This window comes from Chrysemys picta, chromosome 9, assembly GCF_011386835.1.
Source record: "Chrysemys picta bellii isolate R12L10 chromosome 9, ASM1138683v2, whole genome shotgun sequence".
Taxonomy (NCBI): domain Eukaryota; kingdom Metazoa; phylum Chordata; order Testudines; family Emydidae; genus Chrysemys; species Chrysemys picta.
This window is the reverse complement of record NC_088799.1, coordinates 92,097,962-92,123,494: the sequence shown is the minus strand read 5'-3', so window position 1 is coordinate 92,123,494 and position 25,533 is coordinate 92,097,962. Positions and strand designations below refer to the sequence as shown.

The 25,533-nt window shown below is 41.8% G+C and overlaps 1 protein-coding gene and 1 long non-coding RNA gene across 14 annotated transcripts in view; one reads left to right on the top strand and one right to left on the bottom strand.

Annotated features, from left to right (window-relative positions):
- The first annotated feature begins 439 nt into the window (after positions 1–439).
- Positions 440–5,787, top strand: LOC135973458 (uncharacterized). Its single transcript, XR_010590296.1, has 2 exons — positions 440–4,845; positions 4,918–5,787. It is a non-coding gene; the product is annotated as an uncharacterized LOC135973458 (long non-coding RNA).
- The window catches only part of KIAA1210 (KIAA1210 ortholog), a 90,400-nt gene continuing 68,594 nt past the window's right edge, over positions 3,728–25,533 (bottom strand). For 4 of the 13 annotated variants that reach the window (XM_065556671.1, XM_005298967.5, XM_005298965.5 and 1 more), the window contains exons 5-12: positions 24,816–24,974; positions 21,434–21,499; positions 15,853–16,062; positions 13,943–14,039; positions 11,181–12,737; positions 10,326–10,477; positions 9,323–9,428; positions 3,728–6,054 (exon numbers count right to left, since the gene is read on the bottom strand). In XM_065556671.1, coding sequence (XP_065412743.1) covers positions 5,879–6,054; positions 9,323–9,428; positions 10,326–10,477; positions 11,181–12,737; positions 13,943–14,039; positions 15,853–16,062; positions 21,434–21,499; positions 24,816–24,974 — 2,523 coding nt within the window. In that variant the 3' untranslated portion in view covers positions 3,728–5,878. Of the gene's footprint in view, positions 6,145–9,322; positions 9,429–10,325; positions 10,478–11,180; positions 12,738–13,942; positions 14,040–15,852; positions 16,063–21,433; positions 21,500–24,815; positions 24,975–25,533 lie in introns of all 13 variants that reach the window. The other 9 variants (XM_065556676.1, XM_005298970.5, XM_065556677.1 and 6 more) reach the window with 4 other exon arrangements.

Below are 25,533 nucleotides of genomic sequence, written 5' to 3'. Positions count from 1 at the left end.
CCCTAGGCAATTTATTCCAGTGTTTAACCACCCTGACAGTTAGGAACTTTTTCCTATTGTCCAATCTAAACCTCCCTTTCTGCAGTTTAAGCCCATTGCTTCTTGTTCTATCCTTAGAGGCTATGATGAACAAGTTTTCTCCCTCCTCCTTATGACACCCTTTTAGATACCTGAAAACTGCTATCATATCCCCTCCACGGAGGGTACTGCTGTCCCTCACTGGGTGTCTGTCTTATTTGCATTGTTCTAGTTTTTACTGCTTTTTGGAGGCCTCCACCCCTTGATTTTTCCCACTGGCTACCTTTTGGTCTCCCCCCGTCCTCCCAGTAATTGGGAACTGATCTCTGGGAGCACGGAAGGGTTTTGCTTGATGGCTGTTGTATATATCATTGTTGCTGTGGGCTGGGTTTACCTGGACCTTTTTATTTAGAACCTTTTTTTTGCATTTTTTTACTGAACCATGTTTAGATGCCTCGATATAGGCATGCACTGATTTGTAACTGAATAATTTTATCTATCTGTACTATCTGCTTTATTTTAAGCATGAGCCTGTCATCTCCAGCATCAGAGGCAAGAGCGATTTGAAGGAATATACTTAAAGGTTATTATCAGTATCAGTAGAAAAGCAGTAACTCCATGATAAGAGATGAATGAGGAGATTCTTAAGGGGAATAAGGTACACCTCTACCCCGATATACCGCTATCCTCGGGCACCAAAAAATCTTACTGCGTTATAGGTGAAACCGTGTTATATCGAACTTGCTTTGATCCACGGGACTGCGCAGCCCTGCCCTCCCGGAGCATTGCTTTACCGTGTTATATCCGAATTCATGTTATATCAGGTCGCGTTATACCAGGGTAGAGGCGTACTGTGATAAAGGGCCATGGGAGTCTTGAAAAGGTTCATCTAACCTTAAAGGAAGAGCCGTATAATTCCTTCTATTGGCATATATTTTGCTTTTAGAAGTAACAGTCATATACTGCCTTGAACATATCCAGTTTATTGGCTGGAAACAAAATCAATCAATAAAGTTGGCTCTGAAAATATTTCAGTTCTTCCTCATCACTTCTAGTTTCACCCTATTTCCAAATTCCCATTCACAGGAGGAATGCATGAGTCTCCAGTTCTCTGAATCTGAGGTTGCGCTAAGGAACCCCCTGAACCAGTTTAAGAGAGCTCCTCAGTGCGGAAGTTTTAAATAGGACATTTGGGGATGTTTGACCTACTGGAGACTGTTAGCGCATAGATCACTTATAGCAACATGTTAAATGATTTCTCTCAAGTTATATATGAATTAAATGCTTCTGTGCTCTATGGCAATAGTTCAGTCCTGAACCATGGCAATATGCAGTTTTTCAGCTTCACACAGCATGCTGTGCCTTTCCAGTCATTTGAATGACTGCCTCGAACAAGCATACCATGTAAACGGGCAGGGCCAACAGTTCTCTGATGCCCCGAGAAGTGACAAAGCACATTTATCCCTCCAAATTCCTCAGTCACCAAAATGAAATGTCATTGAATTGTGGTTGCTGATATCTTGCTGCCCTTGGAAACGGTCTATATGGTAGATCTTTTAAATGGATTAGCAACCATATTTTCCACTTACTAACACTGTCAGAATTTGGAGACAAATCAATACGCCTTTAGGCCTTGTTTCTGCTTCTACCATTGTTTAGGGGATCTGAGAGTTTTCACAAATGGTGCATAGATCTAGGGCCGGTATAACTAACTAAAACTGACATTGAAAAACTTTGTTTTTTATGTTTCTTTCCTGTAGGGTGACCAGATGTCCTGATATTATAGAGACAGTCCCGATTTTTGGGTCTTTTTCTTATATAGGCTCCTATTACCCCCCACCCCCATCCCGATTTTTTCACATTTGCTGTCTGGTCACCCTACTTTCCTGTAACTGCTCACGCTCACATTTATTCTTTGCCACTTTCTACAGATTCACTCTGGTATATTTTGGGTAGAACTGGCCAGAAGATTAAAACATCTTGCTTATCCTTAATTGAAATTATTTCCCCCCACAAATTTGTCAAACTGTTCAAATATTTTTTAAATGACTTTTCCCAACTTTTTTTTCAAAGCGTTTGTTAAAAATATTTTTCAAAATTGTCAATAAAGTGCTGGGGAAAACATAGATCCCTTTCAAACCCTTTGAAACAAAACTCTGAAATTTTGTAATGCTTCAAAAAACTAACTTTTCAGTTTTTGATAAGCTCTAATTTCAGGGTGTTTGAGTTCTGGAGAGTGAGGAAAGGATTGTATCCATCAGCAGGAGAACCTAAAGAGGGTCTGAAAGGAAACTCCATTTGCTATGCCTAGGAGTATGAAGGTTCATAAGGGACTATCACGTCTCACTATGAATAAATCTGCTCTAGAGATTAAGTTAACACAGACTGCCCATGGTACATTTATCCCACTCAGATTGCCTTGTTCAGATGATACTACATTATCAGCTGTGTGCAAAGCTTAGTGCATAGGAACTTTCATGTAACTGAGAAGGGACACATTTAGGCTCCAAGGTCTTAAAAATCTGTTCTCCGTGGTCTAGTTCAACCAAGGCCATGGGGACTCTTGACTCTGGAAAGACCGGCAGCAGGGCCAAATTCACAAAACTGTGGTGGAGCAGGGAGTACAGCATAGCCAGTCTACCCCTGGATCCTGCAAACGCTTCCACCTGTGCTCAACTTTAAGCATGCCTGTAGGCCTACTGGAGTCAATGAGACTATGCACATATGCATACATTTGCAGGATTGGGGCCCTGATCTGCTGATATACACTAACCTGAGAGAAAAAACATTCATGCACTTTGTTACTGAACCAGCAGCAGTAGACTATGCCATTCAGTGGAGATTTGCTTATTTTCTATTTAACATAACAGATGAAGCAAAACAATCACTGAAGGTTGGAGCCAAGGAGGATGGTATGTTTAGTATTCCCATCTTTACTCAGTGATGCATGTAAGAGAGGTGCCAATGATGCTGCAAATTTATATATTGGATAAACATTCTATAGCATTTCTATCCCCTGGCCTGACAGCCAAAGGTACCTGCTCCATGGCTGTACCCCAAAATGCAGCATGAGGCATGACCAGCTGGATGTTTAAATGGGCTGCTATAAGGAAATGTTAATTGAGGCTGGTAGGCCTAACATAAGGCCCATTCACTTTGATTTTGCTGGGGCAGCCTATTGCTCAGTTTCTATAAACAAACATACTATAGAAGTTTACAGAATCCTGCTCATTGAGAGTCGGTTATATATAAGGATTTCTAGAGTAGCTTCCTGTCCAGACAGCAGTTCTGCTGCAAGGAGTAGGGAACGTCTCGTCTGGTCACCAAATTCTTCTGATCAACTAATTTAAAAAAACAATAATAACTGATATTCCAGTTCATCAAGAGCTTAAGCTCCATTCCTGTCATCAATGCTACTGTGCCAGCCCCTTGATCCTGCTGACTTCAAGGTCCACATAGCAAAGCACAACACAGCGAACCCCACACCCCAAGAGAGACTGCACGAATTGTCCCATGACTTCAAAGAAAACTAAATACAGTCTCTCACCTCTGTGATGCTCAGTTCAAAGTCCCAGAGGTAGAGTTTTCCCCAACCTGGAATCTATACAGTATATCAACCCACCAAGCACAAACAGTTCTTCTTCAAGGTCTGCTTCCCTAATGCCAGTCCATCCCCTCCAGAATCACAACCCATCCAAACCCTGAAAAATTCCATCATGACCATAGCGTTTAATAGTAAACCAAATATGGGAATAGAATACAAAAGGGGGTCCTCCAAAGGTGAGGATTACAAAAACGTATATACATACCATACAGAAAATGAGAGACACAATATCAAGAACAAAAGCAACAAGGTAATAGATAAATGCTGTTTTCGTTTGCAGTAGTTTAGGTGTAGGGTTGCAATCCAGACTGGCAAAGAACAGGAGAGAAATAGCAGTATATAGGAAAGTGCATATTTTAAACAGAGAGTTTAAACCCATGTATGTGATGTCAGCTGTAGAAAACCATAGTAGACAATGTTTAATTTGTTCTTTTACATAATACTCTCAAACTTTAGAGAAACACAAGTGCTTCAGTACATTGCAGGAGAAGATACACTTCTTAGAACAGATACTAAAAAGTAGTAAAACCAGCCTGTATTAGTGAACCGACTGTGGAACCTTTTCTCTTTCTGATTAGCATTGACTCATAAGAGCAGACCCATTAACTTAAGTGGGACTATTAGTGCGAGTAAGTTGTTCAGCCACATGAATAAGAGTTGCACAGTCTTCATTAGCAATGGATACAGATTTCAGAAGTAGTAGTATATTTAAATTCAGGCCAGAACCAACAGGTGGGAGTTTAGATAATGAGTTACTCCAAGGTCAAACGTGTTGTTTCACATTTGGACCTCTTGCCACGCACCATTTTTCTTAAAGATGCTACCCAGCTTGTTTGCAAAAGACAATCTGTCGGACAAGTCAGTCTTCAATGTTTTCATTGGCTGTAAACAGAAAATGTTTTGCAAATGTGCAATGTACAGGCAGCTGCAGTTTGGTTGTCCTGACACTGATGTCACTAAGTCATTTTACAAAGTTTATTTTTAAAGGATCTGATTCTGCTCCCATAAAAGTCAGTGGCAAGACTTCAGTGACAGCAGAATTGAACCCTAAAAGAGCAGCTGTTTGCCAGCTCTGTGTCTTTAGATAGATGTTCAGTTTCAGCTTTCAGTTATGTACTGATGGCTAAGGGTGGATGTTACGTGCATTTTTTTTTTCTAAACTGCAAAGGAAATAGTCTAAAAATCATATTGCGGTGAATATGAACAGTGGGATACTGTTTGTGGCGAACAGTGGGATACTGTTTGTGGCGAACAGTGGGATACTGTTTGAGGCGAACAGTGGGATACTGTTTGAGGCGAACAGTGGGATACTGTTTGTGGCGAACAGGTCTCCTTCTACACAGAAAACAAGAGTGGGTCAAACCTTTCCCACCTCTGCCATTAGCAGGGATATTTCACTAAAGAGGCTTACAAAGAGAAATTGCTCTATGCTAGAAATTAAATATAAAAATTTTAGCTTAGGTATAAGGACCAAATTCAGCATCTCCAAACTACCTTAAGGTCAGTGGAGTTATTCCAGATTTACAGAGGTAACTGAGCAGAATCTAGTCCTTAGAAGGTATTGATTTTTTAAAATACATTAGCAGTAGAACACAAAGGCAGTGCAGTTCTGGGCCTTTCCAGTAGATGGTATAATATAAGGCATGAGGCCCAAGGCAGAGTGACTCTAACCACCTAAGAAATGAGAATCCCCTAAATCTGCATTGCTGTTTGTGTCTTGTTTCATTTATGAAACAGATACGTTAACAATCAGAACCACAGTCAGACCTGCCCTAGACCAAGCTTTAGAGACATAAATGGTACTACATCAGTGACAGCCAGTCTGGATGCTCCAGTGCAGAGCTCTAAAACCATTTTGTGACACCAAACAAATTCAATGCTCAAAGTGAAATCATGCAGAATACTGTATTGTGTGCAGGGTACTTTAATCTCCCCTTTTAGAAAGGAAATGCTTCAAAGGCATGAAGTGCCTCCTCTTAGAGCACCACTGTCTTTTAGTCAAACATGGTCAGTATGAATTGGTCAATTGGAATTTCATGGTATTTTATCGTGGAAAATGCTCAGTTTCCTAATGCTGGTGGTTACTGCAGGTTAACCCGTCAATGGCATTTCTTCTTCACATATTCACAGCTACAGTCTGTGCTGAAGGTTCTACGGCTTTTATCTCATCCCCCCAAAAATGGTCCCAGCGAAGAAGTTACTATATGGAGTTAATACAGTTATTGGCAGTACAGAGGAGGACACTTTTGTCATTTGCTATTGAACAATCTGAGGCATTTCACTCCAAGCTTTGGCTTTTTTCTTGGCCAGGGACAGCCAGGGTGGTTCAGCAGAGCTGCACGGTGTCATTGGCAGATTACAGGATTGTCTTGTTTCCTTTTCAGTGGTGGGAACCACAGACGCTTCCTGAGCCATAGGTCCAAGTGTAACTGCTGAGAACAATGCCAGTCAGTCATCAGAACACAGGAGAGTTAGACAGAACTTACGCTAACTTTTTTTCCTGCTCTTTAAAGTGACGTCACCTAGAGGTGAAACAAAACCAAAAGTGACACAATTTCACAAAGCAACAGAGATAAGAGGAGGAATTGCCAGACTAGATCTGACCAGTGGTCCAGAGACCAGTGCCCAGTCTGTGACAATGGCCAGTACTGGCTGCTTCAGATGAAGGTGTCAGAAACTTTGTAGTAGGCACTTAAGAGACAGCTTTCACTGAAGATAGGCTAACTCCCAATATTTAGAGGAAGGCTTAAGCCCTGAAGCATGAGTAAATTTTTCCAAAATTCCTGAGGGATTTTTATCTTGTTCATATAAATATCCAGTTATTTTCTGGATCCTGCTAAAAACTCTTGGCCACAAGTATAGCTTGTGGCAGGGAATTCCACAGGCTAATTTTGCATTGTGTAACGCACAAGTGGCTCTAGGAGTCAACCATATGATCATGTGCTGCATGGGAAGAATCACTCCAAGTTTAGCTAGCAGAGAACGATAGGCATCTTCAACACTGAGTGGTCTAGAGATTTACCTTCCAGTCTTTACTGCCAACAAAAATACTTGTACTATAAAAATGCTACTAGGAAAAAAATATGCGTTAAACCCATACTACATTTTCTTGGACATGTTAGCCAGAGGGGAGGGAAGCTGATAGCATAATGTGACTAGATATTCTTTTCAAATATAGCTTTTGAAATCTGCAGCCTATCACAAGCCTGGTGACATCGGCAAAGACTAAGGAATGTTGATACTGTTGCTGGTAAGGCTCTGAGCTACTATTTAAAAAAAACGCCTAATTTATCGATCTAATAGAAAATATCGAAGACTGATGTCTTCCGATGGGTTGCATGGGCCAGGACAGAATGCAGCCTACACATAAGCAACTGAAATATCTCAAGGGACAGTTCACAAGCCATTTGACATTCGGCACACTCCTTCCACTCCAACAGATTGTACTTCATTTGGAAATATAAATCAGGGCCTGAAAAAGCCAAACCCTCTCATATTTAATTACTATCTACAAGTCTTTGCGTGGCACACGGGGGGGGGGGCAAGCATGAATGGAAGCTATTTATGGGTACAAGCAAAGTTAAGCACAAGGGGCCTTGATCCTGCTTGTGTTGAGATCAATGAAAAAATGCACATTCACTCTGATAACACTTGTTGGCAAAGCCTGCCCCTGGGATCAGCTCAGTAGGGATAGCCCTGGCTGTGCCCTGCATGGGGCAGACTATAGCGGAAGGGACAACGCTCCCCTAATAAGAGCAGATCAAGCTCCAGATATAGGATCACTTTTTCAACAGTGCTTACATAACGTAGGGACTTAGGCCCAGATTTGTAACGGTGTTCAGGCATTGCTGCACTCAGCAGTGCCACACCTAACTGATTTAGGAGGCTACATCTCATTTTTCAAAAGGGAAGTAGGCACTTAGGAGCCAAAATCCCATTGACAGTTGATGAGATTTAGGCTCCAGCAAGGCTTAAATACCTTTTTAAAATCTGGGCCTCAAGTCTCAAAGGGAGTTAGGCTCTCAAGTACCTAAGTCCCTTTTGAAAAAAGGAACTTGGACACTTATGAAGATTATACCCATATTCCTCTGTATTGAGTGAAAGTCAGTCTCAAGTCCCTTGGACAGTCTCAAGAGCGTAGGCTTAAAAAAGGGAGTGGAGTGTAGACAGAGAATGGGCACATCTGAGGAGACATGGGCTTAAGGACATGCTAACAGGGGGTCTAAATAAGCAATCCCCTTTCTGGCCTGACATTTGCTCCGAGAGAGGAGTAATGCAGCAGCTCTCAATGCAGGATCTGGTTTCTCAGAACTCTCTCCTAATCATCCCATTCTACCTTGCGCTATACATGCACCAAGCTACAAATGTCAACCTGTACAGGACACGTATCATACACACAAGCCGCAATCACTTATCAAGTGTAGAAAGAAAACTTTTGCAACAGCCATTTACAAGACAAAAAGTGTATCCAAGGTTACCACTTGCTCTGGAAATTATATATACTCCTTGCCCCTCAGCCAAGTCAAATTATTGGCTCCTTTAATATGAGTAAAACAAGAGGAGTCTAAGTTTTGAAAGTCTTCCTGTTTTGTTGGTCATGTGGGGACAATGCTGGCAGCAGGGCGTGGTGTTTTTCTGAACTGTTGGGTAATGGTGATTTTTCTTGAAAACATCAACATTAGTCAGAGATAGTCATAATTTTCAAGAGGTGAAAGAATTGAGCGACCTTAGCTGCTACCACTGTGGGGGAAAGACATTGTACACCAGAATGATCCATGGAGCAAGACAATGCAAAGAAAGGTTTAGGCTGCAACTTTCATGGGTGGCATGAATTTCAGCCAAAGTGAAAATCCAGGTGTCTCCGGCAGAGAGGCATGGGAGAAATTTTCAGCCCAGCCCTGACTGTACTCCAAAAGGAGACGTCTCAAACTTCCTACCTGCTTACCATTGTCTAGCTTTGTGCCGAGTTTACCGAGTCTGGGAATGAAGCTGGCACATAATGGAATCCTTAAAATCATAGCTGAATCACACACTGAGCTGGCAGCTAACGCGGCATTTCTGGGTCATGATTCCTCAGCCAGTCATTCATTGCTATGTCAGCGACCCAGGATGGGGAGGAAGGCGAGAAAGTCTATTCACTTACTTACAAGAAAGCTTTGAAGTTAATAGATTTCATTGAGTAAAATATAGTCTGAGCTGCAAGTTTGATGCGTGTTATCTGCACACGGTTCCGGCTCAACTCTGATTTTAGGCATAGCCCTGAACCGGGGCTGGGCATACGTTGCATCAGTCTCCTCAGAAAGCACCATGAGGCACACACCTCTTTGAGCCACGGTTACTCCCTGCTGGTTGTAATTTACTACTGGTCTCTAGTCGCAGTGAGTCACTGCATCACCAACCACCCCTTCCACGTCCTCAGTCAGGAACCTTGGCAAGCAGGCTGAGGACGGAACTTTTCTCCGCTCACCCCCCACCCACCTGCTCTGGGGATGGAGTAAGCATGGGAGTAGCATTATCGACATGTCTGGACGCAGCCTAGTGGGTGAAAATGCTGAGCAGTCACCCTCTGAAGATTATGCCCATTTAAAGGTTTCTCAGGCTGGGCAGCCAAAAATGGACACACCCAAAAAGTCACCAGTGAAAATCTTGGCCATTACTGTGAGTGAGTGAGTCAGACACACACACTTTTAAAAAAAATACCTGCTGTAGCAGACATAGTGGTCTTCATTTGTGATTTCTTCTCCTGAGCGCACAGGCTGGGAGTTAGGTTCTTCCCCAATAAATTCTCACTAGCACAGGTCACTCGCTTTAAGGAAAAAAACAAAGAATGCAAATAAGGAAACCAGCAAGTGTAAATAATTACACACAGGAAGCAGTTCCCCTTTAAGGTTCGATCAGAGGTGGACTTTGAGAATTCACCAGAAGAGAAATAGGAACAGGGCACAGGTGCTCTGGGGAATATACCAAGGCAGGCCAGGTGCTTTTCTCTTTACACAGCTTTTCAATGGCATGTTTAACAATCACTACTTGTGATATTGTATCCACTTACCATTAAGTCTGTAAGATACTTATGATCACTGAAATAACAATACTGCTTTGTCCTTCATTGGCACCCTCTAGCCAAGGATCACAAAGTCCCTTTACAAATATTACTGAATTAAACTTCCCAACAGCCCTGCAAAGACGACAGTTATCCCCATTTTACAGATTAAGAAAGTGAGACACAGTCAAATGACTTGCCCAAGGTCACACAGGAAATCTGTGGATGAACCACAAACCTTTTGCCTCCAAGTCCTGTGCCAGAACCAGCTCTCAGCAGCAGAGCAGGGGCTGTGGAAAACTGCCGTAACATAGAGCAGCTTTTTGTGGCTGCTTTAAATTGTGCTGGGCATTTGGCAGACCCCTTGCAGGGTTCAGAAGACGAGAGGCACAAAGATGACTATGGCAGGATAGGTGTGTTGCAGAGTCTGACCCCAAAATTCCAAGTACCTGAGCTACGGATATGGCCAAATACACATCTATTCATTTGCATCAGCAACTGTCTGTGGGCACAACATTAGAAATTGGTTTTGAAAATCTGGTCATACACATTACTAAAAACCTGCTATCCAAGAACGCCAAATTCAGTATTGTGTACAGGTATCCCGTCAGACTGTCACAGTATTCACAATGGTTCTAGTCTACCAGCCACTAGGTACCATACCTCCTCTTGATCCATTTTGGTCAAAGTTTTGTCCTCCCTTTGATGTCCTTTGGCAAGAGGATGACCCTGGAAACCTTTCTGCTTTAGTTTTGCCATGGAGATCCAAGCTGGTTCAGAGGTAACAGTTTCCAAATGCGGACTAGGGACTTTTTCTATAAAAGAAGCATTTTGGAAGTAAAAAAGGGATTTAGGGCAAGTCTATCAAAACCTAAACAGTTTTGTGTTTTAAATCCTTCAGCGAATACACTTTGAAAAGGGTGAAGATAACATTAATTTCCCTGCTGATTTTGTCTTTGTTCCTCGGCAAGGATGTTTGTCCTTTTTATCTACTGGAGTCTTTAAAGTCAATCGGGGCAGGATTCAGCTCTCAAAGCAACATGCTGACAGTACGGGCTAAATGTAGAGTGATGACCATTGTTCTGTTATGTAATCCAGTTAGAGACAAGCTGCCTTTTCGTTTCCCAAATTTTTTAGAAAAAAATTACAACTAATGTGATACCTGGTTAAGTTCTAAATTGCATTGGCCTGACAATTAGCTGAAAACAAATTCTACGGATTCCACAAAAACTGGGCAAAAATGGCCCATTTTATATTTCTGATGCCCTGTTACTATTCTAGCTTGAACATACTGTATGGTGGAACCTAAGAATTTTCTTGAATAGCCTAAACCCAAGATACAAGCCCAAACTGACATCAGCTGAGTTACACCAGGGCTGAATAGGGTCCTGTATTTCAGGGCCAAGGCTATTAAAGAAAATTTTTACTCTTTTCATATCCCTGGTTTGCCGCTCTTTGTAATGGCCTTGCACAGCCATTATTCTCAACAGTCTTTGGATACAAGTATAGCATAAATACCTGAAAGTTTGTTAGAGTGTTGCTTCTTTGAGACTTCTTCAGGTTTTGTTTTGGGGGCATTTTTCTCTTCCATGACAGCTGATTTTTTAGCTAAAGCTTTCTGGTTGCCTGGAAGGCTGTGAGGTGGCCTCCCAGTGCCTACTGGTTTTTGATCCTCCTTGACAGAACCAGAAGAGGTGGTGTGAACAGCTAATGGAATTTGCTTTGGAGATTCACTGTGGTACTTTAGCAAAGAGGATGTTCTTCTCAGTCTGATCCCAAATGGGTTTTCAGCATTCTGTGTTTCATGCTCAGCCCCCTCCATGGAAGAATTCAAACTGGCCTTGTTGCTCTCATTATCCCTCTCAAACCCTTCAGGGTTGTTTTTTGTAGACTCTTGCCTGGTGGTATCTAAGTGAGCTGTTCCTTCAAACAACTCTGGTCTTATGGGAGAGGATGGGGAGCTTCTAGCACAGGACTCTTCCTTGGAATTTGAACCCCCCGAAAGAGATCTTTGCCAGGCAGGAGCAATAGTAAATCGAACTGGTTTTGTAGCAGCAGATTTCAATGGAGATTTGCTTTCTTTCCTTGTTTTCTCTTGAGAAGTTACGCCGCCTAACTGGTTCTGCTGACTGTCACCACTAAGAGGGATACAACTCTTGAAGCCGGCCAAACTGGAGGAGGCAAGGCATCCGATGGAATGTTTTTCCAAGTTGTTGGATGCATCTGTCTCCTGATTGCTTTGGCGAGCCTTTGAAACAGGACAATGCATTTCTGATTTAAAATGTAGTTCCTTGTTCACTTTACTCTGAGGCAACATGCGATCTATATCTGACACAGACACAACTGAGTCTTTTTGTAGGGATGTTGTTGAATCTACATGGTCTTTGGCTGGCTGAAGTTCCGTAACTTTGCACATTTCTTTATCATCTTCTGCTGCTGGGGTATTTTCAGGCACTGAAACAGCCATGCACTCTACTTCAGAGGACGTCTCCAAAGTGGCTAAAGGAACCTGGGAAACGCACATTGCAGGATCTGAATCAAGGCAGAGGAAGTTGTTCTCATCGGTACAAGGCTGATCTTCCACTTTTCCTACAAGTGCTACACCACCGTCTCCAGGCTCTTTGTCGCTTTGGTCTACAGGTTGTTTTAAGGATACCTTTGTGGCATCCTCCTTTTCCATGGAAATGCCATACAAGTCAGATGCTAATGTGTCCTGAAATACAATTGCTTCTGGTTCAGTCTGTAGAGATTCAGACAGTTCAATTACTTCATCAGTATTTTGCAGAAGTAGTTTGAATTCACCAATAGATTCATCAGAGCAGTAAGGTACCAGTACTTCCTCTGCCTTGTTCTCCTCCTCAGATTTTGCTAGAGAAGACTGCACATTTGGAAAGGACACTGTTACTTTAGATTGATGGTCTGTTTCTATAGGGCATACATCCTCTTCTAGCAAAGTACAAACTATGTCTGCAGGGGATACAGAATTCTGAGGGTTACTTGTGGAATTGTCAGTCTTTGTTATGGCCTGTGTCTCCTTAGCACCACTTCCTTTTCCATCATTCCAGACCAATGAACCTGTGTTGAACAAAAGAAAACAAATTTATGCTTGATGGTTACAATGAAGACTCCTGCACTCCTCAACCCCCCTGCAATTTACTAGATGCCCAAGGCTGACAAACATACTTAAAAATGGGGGATGGACTGGCTGGCTCAGGGGTCTGGTAATGAAATACATTGGCTTCCGTTGGAGTATAGCCAAGGCTAGTAGTAGTTGAAAGCTGCTGTGGCCACGTGCCTGCTCAGCAGCTGATGTATCAAATGCATTGTTGCTTTCAGTTCGGATCCTAGTGTGCCAGTATCTACATCAGTAAAATCACCATAACTATTGTCACTATTACTGGTAGTCTCAGGGATGCAATATCTGAAATGGCAGCTGGGGCAGCTCACCCCGCTGATATCTGCCCTATTCCTGTTCTTTGGCTTTGGAACCTCGACCTCTAGAACTGCCCCCTTTCACAAACGCTGAATTCACCAGAAATAGTGCAAATACACCAGAAATAGTGCAAAGAGATGCCCAACTACATACCACGCAGAGCTGTGAGCTGTTAAGAACCCTCAATCCCTGTTCGCTTCAACGTGGCTTGCAGGCACTAAGCACTTCATAGGCAACACTTAGCATCCTGCAGGGTCAGGCCTTGAGTTTGGTTTAACAAAACACTGACAATGTTACAATCAATCAATGTATTTATAACGCGCTGATCAAAATCAGGGATTCTAATAACGGGCTGTTTGGGAGAAATGGCAGTTGATTTTACTATTGCAGTGAGAATCAATTATCAGCCCAAAAAAATAGAGGAAACAAGGACCTGCTTGTACAGAAGCTATTTAAAGTCACACTACACACTGTCTCACAAGATGGTTTGTTCCAAAGGTATAATGCTCAGGCAGTATTTACAGATGTAGGATAAAATTTTCAATAGTGCCTAGGTTACTTAGAAGCATAATCAATGAGATTTAGGCTCCCGTGCGATATAGGTGCTTTGGAAAAATGTTACGCCTAGTGTGATTTCTGTTTTAATGCCTTCCGCAGAGTTCATCATCGTTCTGTTTAGCAGAGCCCATCATTCTTTTCTCACTTTCAAGCACAGTCTGCCAGCTCTCAGGCAGAGGGGACGGAGTTTGGGATTTAAAAAAAAAGTAAAAGCTGCCTAGTTTTAAAAGGGCTGTAATAGAATTCTGTTAACAGACTTAACAATTTAGCCTTCAGAATTATGCCTTACCTGCCCAATTTTCATACTGGTCAGCATCAAGGAATTTTGTTGTACTTTTCTTTTCTGCAGTTACAGGAAGACTCTGTTCCTTTTCCAGTTGTTCAAGCTAGTGGGATTCAAAAAAGACGCTTGGGTTGGTTCAAAGTAAAGACTTTTGCACAAAACTTACACTCTATGTAACTTCATTTTGAAAAATATAAACATACACAAGAAAAAATCCCTGTATTGTAACTTCAACAATACGATGAATGAATGTTGCTACTCCAATGAATTACATAGCAAGACATCAAAGCTTTAAAACTACACATACAGTACTTCAGTTTTTGGTGAGTACCAGAAACATTCTAAGACAGATACATTTTGAGAGGGAGTGTTTTCAAGACATCACAAAGCTACATGGGTGTATTGAACAGAACAAGTCAGAGATGTCATCATCAGTTCAGGTCACTAGAAATGCCACAGGAGAATTAGCTATTCTCCTCCAGTGTTGTAGTTTTATCTGCTGCAGTGCAAAGAACATCAAATAAAGATTCTGTAAGAGCTGTGCTGCCACTGAAGCCTAGCCACTTGGCAGGGCAGGAGTTCATGTCTCCAAGGGGGCAGAGAGCCACCCTTGGGAATTTGTACTCTGCCTAGCAGCAGTAAATCCAGAACACATTTTCAAGAGGAAATGCTCCTGCTGCAGAAGGGAGCATCTTGCATAGAGCAGTTCCTCCCCATTTCTGCCACACTCTGCCCCATCACTCTCTTCCTAGCCTATGGGCCCCAGTCCCACAATATGTTTCCCAGGGCTCTGTAGATTCCCAGGGGGCGGGGGAGATACACTACTCTTCCCCTCAGACTCCCTACCCCAGTGCCACCCACTTTTGCTTCTCTCTGCCAGTGGAAGTGGAAGACTACATGTTCCATGCATCCATCTGTCTGAGCAATCGGTTCCCAGATCTATGGAGCTGCTAGGACTGACATTCAGCCCAAGGCTGCTTAGAGTAGCTCAACTACTCTGCCTCCTTGAGATGCAAAAGATTTCAGATAAGGCTGGTCTGAGGTTGTTTAATAGTTTTTTCTAAGTAAATTGGCTTTTCAAATACAAACTTTTTTTTTTTTTTAAAGAAAAAGTTTAATTTGAAGTTTTTCAATTAAACAATTAGAAACTAAAAACCCCTTTCATTTTATTCAATCAAATAGGACTGAAAAAAAATCTGGTTTTGGCGTTCCCCCCTTTCTTTTCCTTCCAGTGGAAAAAGGGAGGTGGGACAGAGAAATGGGGGGAGGGAACAAAAAAGAGAAAATTTCATTTCAATTTGAATGACGGCAACAAAACAAATTACACCTCTACCCCGATATAACACGAATTCGGATATAACGCGGTAAAGCAGTGCTCCGGGGGGGCAGGGCTGCGCAGTCCGGCGGATCAAAGCAAGTTCGATATAACGCGGCTTCACCTATAACGCAGTAAGATTTTTTGGCTCCCGAGGACAGAGTTATATCGAGGTAGAGGTGCAATTGTGAATCATTTCAGTGAAAAATTCCAAACCAAACAAAATTTTAGTTTCATTCAAAAATTTCCTTGGAAAAGAATTCTCATTTTTGACTGGCTCTGAGACAGCTACAGAATTCTCTATTCTATTGATTATTCCGATGTCAAATTCTACTTCCACAGTTTAATTTTCACTGTAGCAAAATTCTCCCCTTCACGGGCATTCAGTCAGAGTTTTAAGGCCAAAACAGGACTAGGTGTCTATTCCTGTCTCTATTAAAACCAATGGGAAGATTCCAATAGGAAGATTCCCATTGGCTTTAATCACTTATCCTCCTGTTTAACATATTCATGGACCCCAGAGTCGGGGAAGCACAGCAAAGGCTGCACACACTTGCACCCGTCTCCCTTTGCTTTGCACTCTCCTCCAGAAAAGACTTACAGGGGTTTGCTGGTTCTTACTGGTAAACACTCTCTGTTTCCGTGGGTTTATTGCTATCCTGTGCCTAGCTGCTGAGGTATCCAGACAGCCCACGGGACTGGCAGGGGTGTTGAAGTCAACGGGAAGCAAGCTGCTGGCTTGTGTGGCTGGACTCACAAGCACCATAGAGGACAAAGGGCTGACAGGTCTAGAGGAAGCATCAGAGGGTACCTGCAAAACACCAACACATCGCTATTTATTTTGCTCAGATTTTCTGTGCATCTGATCCTGGTTTCCATTGCCTATCTCACCAGATTGGTTTAGAAGCAAATATACTCAAAATCAGATTTATAAAAATATTAAACAGCTGAATTTTTTGTTTTTGTTGCATAAAACACACCCTCTTCCTGGATGTGTCCATTCTTCTATCGGCTTCTACTTGCAATTAATGTTTACGCTTAGTTTTTTCTGATCGATGGCATTGTAACACAAGTGAAACACACATAGTAACATTCCTCTCCCAATTCTTATTTGAATGAACAGTTAGTAGTATCTTCTTGTACCAGCAGGAGACACTGCTGCCGTTTTTATAACAACGTCTTTTTGCTTTTCCTCATGAGAGCAAGCAGATACCTTGCAGCAGTGTGATTGCTGACGGTCACAAAAGAAGGCCCACTCTCTGTTCCCCACCAACTCTAAGAATGTTTCTATCGATTAATTTGTTCTTCCACTCTTCCCTCTCCCTCAAACTCGCAACAGAATTCACGTGTCCCTTTCCATCTAGCAGTCCTGTACTGTTTTTGAGATAAATATGCTACGCACAGGACAGCCCCACAACACTGCTATCCTTGGGAATCAAATATTTGTCATTTTAGCAAGAAATGATGCTATTATAAAGTGAGTCGGGGGAAATGTGTGCAGTAAAACCCCAAACCATGCAAAGTTAGTCTGGTTTTGTTACAAACTTGAAACTCAGACCAGGTTTGCTGGAAGGTTCGCAAAGTTGCACAGACACTTCAAGCAAGCTTTATCGGAGTGAAAAATCTGCCGTTTTCCATGGTTCCACCACAAAACCCAGTGAAACATCCCAGTTTGGACTGAGTTTGGCATTCTCCTTTTTGGGTTTGCTTGAACTTAAAAAGGGTCAAGAAGGAGTAATCTATGCTGATCAAATAAAATGTTCCTACAAACCTCTTTGAAGGGAATGTGCAGAGTTCCCCATATTATTTATAATGTGGCAAAGTTATAATGTCTTATTACACAGTTTCAGTCTCAGGGTCGGTAGGCATACATCAGACAGTGAGAATACATGGGGAAATTGCCTTTTAAGGCTGCTACATAGCTTCATTTAGATGAAATTTAAATTTAAATTTTAAAATAATGGAGATATCCCATCTCCTAGAACTGGAAGGGACCTTGAAAGGTCATTGAGTCCAGCCCCCTGCCTTCACTAGCAGGACCAAGTACTGATTTTGCCCCAGATCCTTAAGTGGCCCCCTCAAGGATTGAACTCACAACCCTGGGTTTAGCAGGCCAATGCTCAAACCACTGAGCTATCTCCCCCACCCCCATGAAAATTCCATTGTAAAGATTCCTAGGCAAGTATTTAATAAGTGAATATTTTAGATTTGCTGGGCTCATAAAGTCACAGACTTAAGATGAAAATAGTGGTTACCATGATGAAATACAGTATTGTGCATTAAAGAAGAATCATGATCTACAAGATCCTCCAACGGTACATAGTATGGTCACTTTAAGAAAGTATCTGCTCTCAATCTTGGCCTGGGCCAAGGCCTGTCAGATTTAATTCAAACCATCAGGCTGCATCTGGTTGCCTAAAATTTATTAAAAATCCTTTAACTCTGATTGTAGGAAAGTACTCACTCTCAGCTTGGTTTTTAAATGCAAGATTGGAACTGGAGCTGTGCTCTAAAAGGCTTTCCCCGTCTGATCTGCAGTATTAGTCTAGGTATATACATTACATGCTTTTCATTTTAAGAAAAAGAAAAGCAACTCCCACTTTCTTAATCACTGTTGACTTTTTAAGTTCATGGAGCTAAAACAAAATCAACACTGAATTGATTAATTCCGTTTTAGGTTCTCTTTTTCACAGTGTGTAAATTCAGGAGAAGTTAAAAGAACTAAAGCAGCAAACTATTATTGGTCCTGTAAAATTATAATAATAGGTTCAGCAAATCTTAGAAAAAGAAAACAGTAACTGTTGCTCATTTCCCTCATACAAGTTCTTTCCTCTAACAGTTTTTAAATGACTGTGGCACTCTGAGTTCATGTATGAAAGGCCAGATCCTGTAGCCAGTGACACGCTGGTTTATACAGTAAAATCAGCTGCTGGGCTTATCTCTGCACCAGTACCTGATTTTACAAGATATGTGATGCATCGCCACATATTCAAGAGGCACAAACTCTGAAACTCTAGTTTATCTGTGGACAAAACAATTAATAGTACTTGCTTATTTTTGTTCTGTAAGACACAGTGACCCATCTTCTTTTCGTAGGCTGTCAACTTTTACTGAAACCTGAGGCTAGAGGAGGTCTTCACAGGGACTCCAGAGCTATGACAATTTACACCAGCGGAAAATCTGCCTCTAGGGATGATAAACCTGCTCTTTAATGGACATGAACTGCTATATTGCTTTCTCAGTGGATGTTTTGCCCCACCCCCCAACATTGATTGGATGGTGATTTCCTCTTCTCTGGGGCAGTTTAAAGAAGAGTAGATAGAAAACTGTCTCCTTAGTGCTTTGTTTTAAGGTAAAAGGGGGAAGTTTGGGTTAGATGATTAGGGAAGACATCTGTGCTGTAACTGGAATTCAAGCAGAAGGAAAATGTTGCAACTAGAGAGGATTTTCCTTGAGAAGTGTTTGGGCCAGGAAACTTTCCTTGTGTGTTGGACTTCGCTTTGCTCTTTAATTAATTAGAGTTAAAGCAGCCAACAGGGAAGTTAGATTGCTGTAACAGCCATTTGGCAAAGGAGTTTAGCCCTCGGTGAAAGCTCTGGAAGAGGGAAAGGGGAAAAAAAAGATTTGCTGTGATGTTTTTGGAATAACAGCCCATCCTTATCTTTTAAACAGTCAGGAAGTGTACATTTATAAATACTTAGGCCACTAATGGGAGTCACACACATGCCCCCTGAGAGCTTCCTAAAGATGAAGACAGCAGCAGAAGCACTCAGAGAATCCTGGAAGCCAGTGGAGGCTTTGTTGTCACGTTACCCATCCATTTCAGCAAACCCAGCAGACTGCTAAGATCAAACCATTACACTGTGTGAAATCCACTTAAGCCAGGACTGTGATCAAGGCCACTTGTTCTTTACTTAGCACGAAGCAAAGGGAATTCTGTTAAACGGAACAACTAGCTATGGATTTATAATTGCTGTTCTGTTCAGTTTACTGGTTTACTGCTCTACTAATTCAGAGCTTGATAGTAAAAGCAAAGGGTACGAATGTTACTGCACGATTGATGATTGTTTAAGGGAAGACGTTTTAATTTAAAATAAATGTAAATACAACATCAAGCTAGGCTGTTGAGAAAATCTTTGGGAGAAGGGACAGATGCTGCACTGTGAAGAAAGAGAAAAAGCCTATACGGCTTCCCGGCAATTGGAGGAAGAAAGCAGGAGCTGACAAGTAGTGGAGCTCTGTGCACCACAGAAAGTTATTTCTCTTCTTCCCTGCTTCCCCCCCTTTCTGCACAGAAGACCAGGACATGAAACAGGCAAATAGGAGGGAAGGAAATCATGGTCAGCAGGAAGCAGATATTTTCCATGGAAAAATTAAAAGGAACCACCAGTAGCCAGGCTACGGAAAGGATAGTCTGGCTAATATAAATGGGCAAAGGGACTGATTTTGACTAGAACTGGTAGAACATTAGTTGAACCATGGATTCAATACACATAATGAGATTTTTTTTTTTTAAAAACAAGTGCAAGTTACTTGGACCACTTTGACTTTAGGATTATTTGCCCAGTCCAGTTTGTGACCCACTAGGAGATATAGCTTTCTGGGTGGAGCAGCAATTGGGGGGAAGAGAGAAGGCAGTCTCAGGGAGAGAGCAGAGGCCTGCCATTCCTAAAGAGCCTCGCATCCCCCCTCACCCCTCCCACTCCAGAAAGCGATAAATCCAGAAACTACCAGGCGAGGCAGTACTTGCTCTCAACCACAGGCAGAGGAGCAGGGTCAGTCTTGGGAAAACACCCTCCTCTCCCATCCTCCTCAGAGGCTTAGTGGCAGGAGAGGGTGTAAGGGAAGAGAAGGCCTCCTGAGCAGTTTGATTAGAGACTGAGGGTTTGGCCTTGGAGACACTGCTCTGCCTGAGTAGGGCCCTGTGAGTGGAGACCCCTCGGGAGGGTGCACGGGGCTGTACACAATTTTCTGCCACCATGCTGCCTTGGCCTTACTTGCAGTTCCTACTAGAGAGCTGAAGAGTTAATTCTTCTTCTTTTTGGCAGTTTTTCCATATGGGACGGGCAGTACGCCACTTCAGCCAGATCAGCATTTGTTGTGACCCCACGAAACGCCCCTTCCCTTTCTTCTCCATCAGGCTGGCATGGAGATGTCTGGTGCTAGGGGTGTAGCCAGGGAGTAGGAAGAGCCCTCCAACTAGGCAGTGGCTATCTCATGGGGTAGGCAAGCACTTCTGCAGCCCTATTTATAAGTGATGGCCATTCTTGTAACTGGCATTTGAGGTCCGAGGTCACCTGGGGACCTCCTGGGGAGGGTCGAATCGTTTTCCAGCCACTTTATTAGCTGCTGGAGAGTGGGTGGCTGAAAACGCAAATCTGCACCATTAGGTCTGCCTTCAATGGCTAAAGTAGGCTACTGTCAGTGGAAACGTGCCCTCTTGCTCTGCAATCAGCAGGGAAGGCCTGGGGGAGAGTCACCTGGGCCTGTTCTTCGAGCACATATACTGGTGAGGAGAGCTGGCTTAAGCCTTCCCCTTCTTCGGTCAGGGATAGGTTGTGCTGGGCTAACTTTAACTGCTCCTAGTTATCAGTTATATACTAAACACAGGCTGCAGCTTAGCTCAGTCCCTTTTCCCCAGGATACCCAGGTTTTAGAAAGGGTCAAGAGCTTTATGTATGCCGACCCTCTAGCCATTCTCATCTGTCAGAGAGGAGTAGAGTGTCCCCAACAATCTTCCCCCAACAATCTTCTGATGACTCACTGAGCAGTGGCTGCTGTTAGGGCTTCATTGTGTATATAGGGGAGTGAATTGTTTTGCAATATTAGATTGTGCCTGCTAATTTGAACAATGCCTGCTAAGTTACACAACAGAGTATGTAGTATGTCACTAGAGACAGCTAAGCTATTCACATGAACAACTTATTAGTGGAATTCAGCCCCTCTTTCTGTTTGTGCATTATCTGCAAACAGACTTCACATTTTTATGAACTTGTTTGTTCAAAATTCTGACACGTGTCTTTCTGAGCACACGTGCATGAACTGTCACATTCACAGTTCACTGTGGCATTTTTTTACCCAGAAGAGATATAGCAGTAGTATGTGGTGCATATTTGGCTTCATACCAGACCCTGTATGCACTTTCTCAGAAAACTTTAGTAACAGGAAGAGCGACTATTTACCTGTTCATCTTCACTGTCTGTCCCACCTAAACTCAAAGAGCTATGGCGCTGAACAGGGTTGGAGGACTGTGGGATAAAATAAGGAAAAGGGTAAGTCAAGGGAAGCATTACACACAGATATCTGGGACTGATACAAAAGCATAATTATGAGAAAATACAAAAGGAAAACTTAGGAGGGGTCGTTGCAGGATTCCTAATTCATAGCATAGCCTCTCGGTCATTTGTTCATTCCTCATCAGTGATCAGACACAAGGGGCAGGACCTTACATACATTTATACCTGTATCCCGCTATCAGATTCATATTGTGTAGACGGGACAGTGTACAGAAGCACAGTGCCTAGATATATATGCAGTAAGGGGACATACACCTTAGTGGAGAATTGAGCCTATAGTGTTTTAAAAGTTATTTTGACCTTCTGCCACTGTTAGATATTCAGATTTACAACTATGATTAGATTCACTCAAATGCCTCCTCCCACTAAAATATTGTTGAAACTTTTTTAAAGTAGGAAGAAAGTTCTTGAAAAAGATCTCGCTCCTTTGAATCAGATTGATTCGGATGAGAAAGTGTTTCATAGCACTGTCTGCTTCACATATGGGTTTAGTCAAATTGCCAATGTCCCTCATTCCTGTGCTGTTTCAATCTGAGTTATTATTATGGCCTCCATTACAGAAGCAGCTGAGAATCTCACAATCTTGAATATATTTATCCTCACGACACACCCATCTGGTACGGAAGTTCTATTATTCACATTTTACAAAGGAAGAGGCACAGAGAGGCTAAGTGACTATTTCATGGTCACACAAGAAGGCTGTAGGATCAAGAAACTGAACATAGGTCTCCCAAATCCCAGATTAGAGCCCTAACCACTGGATCATTCTTCCTCTCCCTATATGGCCTAAGAACAACCACTGCACAATTCAACACAACTGACAAACTTCTAGAAGGCAACAGTTTTAAACCTTAAGACATTTTCACTTGTGGAAACAATAAGACTATAATGAACCAAAGTAAGAATGATGTTTATTTCTCCTACAACAGCAGATCAATCATTCTGTCCAAAGTGTGCAAAGAGATTTGACTTAAATGTACTTCTCTGATCAGTGGATAATCATCATATGCTAACATTCTGTTGCTAGAGCATTCTATAAAATACTTTAAAAAAAAAAACAACACAGTCCAGATATAAATGTATTGTTCAACTTATCGTGGAACTAGGCAGACTGCTCTAGAAACCTTATTAACAGATCAGTTTCACTCTTTAAAAGTGCTCCGAATTATTTTATTATTTGCAGAACACCTAGATAAATGCATGCTTTCCTCCTCCCGCCCCCCCCCCAAGGAAGTTATTTACTACCAAGACTTTACTACAACAGCCCCCTTTTCAACCTGTCCTTTTCAAATTGAACTCTGCTTCATGCTAATGTGCTTTTCTCCATCTTTAAACACGTGAGTTCCAGGTCTTACTTAGGCATCCACTTATCGTAGTCCCAGTGCTGAAACAAAATACTGGCATGTTTCCCCCACATCTTCAAACCATTCTCTCTACTGCTGTATAAACAGTTCACCATGATGCTCCCAAGCTTCTTTCTTGGATACATACAAATGTTCTGCAACAACTCTTTGCGGCCAATGGTCCTTGTTACTCACAACTGCCACTGGGACCAAGTCCTCTTCCACATGTCTGGTATTTCCATCTGTTTTGCATCTTGATCTATCCATTGTTACTCGAGTACCTTAAAACATTTTTAAATCCTCTTTGTTTGCTTTCTCTCTCGATGCAAATCCAGACACACTTTCTCCTTGCTCTGCCTTTTTGTTGAAGTTACCATGCTTACATTGAGCACTGCACAACTGTACGGGAATATTCTGGATTTTTTTCACCTTCCTCTGATGCAGCAGATACATTGTAGGCCACTGCCAGAGAATTCCAGATTTGGTCTGTTAGCCCATGGGATGGCACATCTATGTTCTGAGTAGCCTCTACTGAGGCTTTTCAAAGATGAATATTGCCCTTGCTTTCCACTGAGAGACACATCTTTGCTCCAGAATCTTGGAGCATTTAGGGATCTCTGGCCAAGTTCAGACTGGACATAAGCAGATAGAACTCCATTTGTTTCAACTGTGTTATAACAGATCTGAATTTGGCCCCTCGTGTATTGCAGCAACCAAATCAGGGGGTTTCAAATAGTGCCATCTTTTGTTAGATAAGTTTTCAAGCCAGCTAGGAGTCTTCCGTTATTAAAGGCTATGATTCTGTTTTCATCAGCTGCATAAATTCCTTTGCTTGGTTCTTCCCTTCAGCCCTAATTAAACTCAGAGTTGAAGTATGAATTCACTTTTTTGTTGTCTTTATGACTTTTATATAAATCTTCCAACTACCTTAATCTTTCCCAGCAGTGTTTCACCTTTCAATGTTTCTACTAGCTTTCAAGACTGTTAAAAGCACAGTTTGTTCTAACTTGATCCTTAACAATTTTGTATAATTCTTTAAGAGATAAGCACAGAACACTCTAACTTTTTGTGTATTTCAGGGACTGCTATTACATGGTTGGTATTTTCTGAAGACTGTTTGTCTATCCCTGCGCATTTGGAGATGTAGATGGTTGTTATTATTATAATATTTTGTGGAAAGGACGGATTTTTAAAGCCTGAATTTTAAATTGAATCAGGAACATCCTCTCAGTTACTAATATCTTTTATAGTAATATACAGAGATGGACCAGGATTTAAGTATGGTGCAGGTACACATCCACAAGTACCCCAGAATGCCTGCTTTTCTTTAGGTATGTTTGACAATTGGATTTGTTTTAATTACATGTAAATACAAAATAGCCTTTAAACACTCGGTGACTGCCCAAACCTCTTTCCCACCACTGGACCTTGAGCATTCCTGTCTCTAACTTAGTGATGGATCTTTGATGAGATATATATAAGGGGCCATTGTTAACCTAGAATTGTAGGACTGTCAGTTTAAAAAAAAAAATTCCTTGCACCAACTCTACTCACTTTGGATTTAATCTACAGCAGATTTGATTTTTTTTAATATATCTATATACGTTTGTGTGTGTGTTTTATACTTCCAGAAATAACTCAACTTCTGTAAACCATTTTTTAATAACCTCCTCTTCCACTGACTTGCAAACGTAAAAAAAAGTTTTTTGTTGGTTTCTGATTCTGGTATTGAATTTGAAAGAGGGAAACCACGATGCATGATAAATCAGAGAACCACAGGTTTTGTACAAATGAACCCACATAAAAGATGGCATTGAAATAAGAATAATGATTTATAGTAAAGCATTTTTTGACTGCAGACTTCATTATTCTACACAGGCAATTCCATTTATTCCTCTAGTACTGAGGTGACATGATGAACATACCTTGCTTGGTGAACATGTTAGAACTTCATGAAGAGTGGAGATTTCTGGAGGGCTTTTAGGTAATCCATCATCTTCTGAAACAGCACCTGTATCTTCCAATTTCCTGCCAGTTATAACAAGAGGAGAAGACCCAAGTCTGATGTTCTGTTGTAACTGGAGCTGTGGGGCGAAGGGAAACATAATATACAATCTTAAAATAGCTTTAACTATACGGAAGAAACCTTCATTATGTATAATTCTACCCAAGATACGTCAGCTACCAGACAGAAGCTTTTAGTGAAGAGGAGTATACAAAGGAAAGGGCCATCCAGAAAGCTTAGTAAAGAGTGAAGTTATATTTAGTTACATTCTTCCAGGACCTTCCATGAACACTGGCTGCTACACAAAATATTGAAAAAACAATTTAATTCAGCAGATTATTACAGACTGACATCTCACCATCCCCAGCAGAACCACAGCCAGATTATTACAACACATGGTGTTCATGCTGTACATCCCCCCCTATTTTGAATTCTCGGTTTATACCTTAACCCCTAGTCAACTTCCACCATCTGCCCACACCCAGACCTAACTCTGTGCGTTTGGTCAAGTCACTTAATCTTTCTTCATCACTAAAAGTAACAGTTGCCTGTTTTACCGAGGTGATGGTTAATTAGCTAGTGTTGGTAAAGAATTACAAGTGATGGCATTTACCAGAATGCACACAGAATCCTCCAGA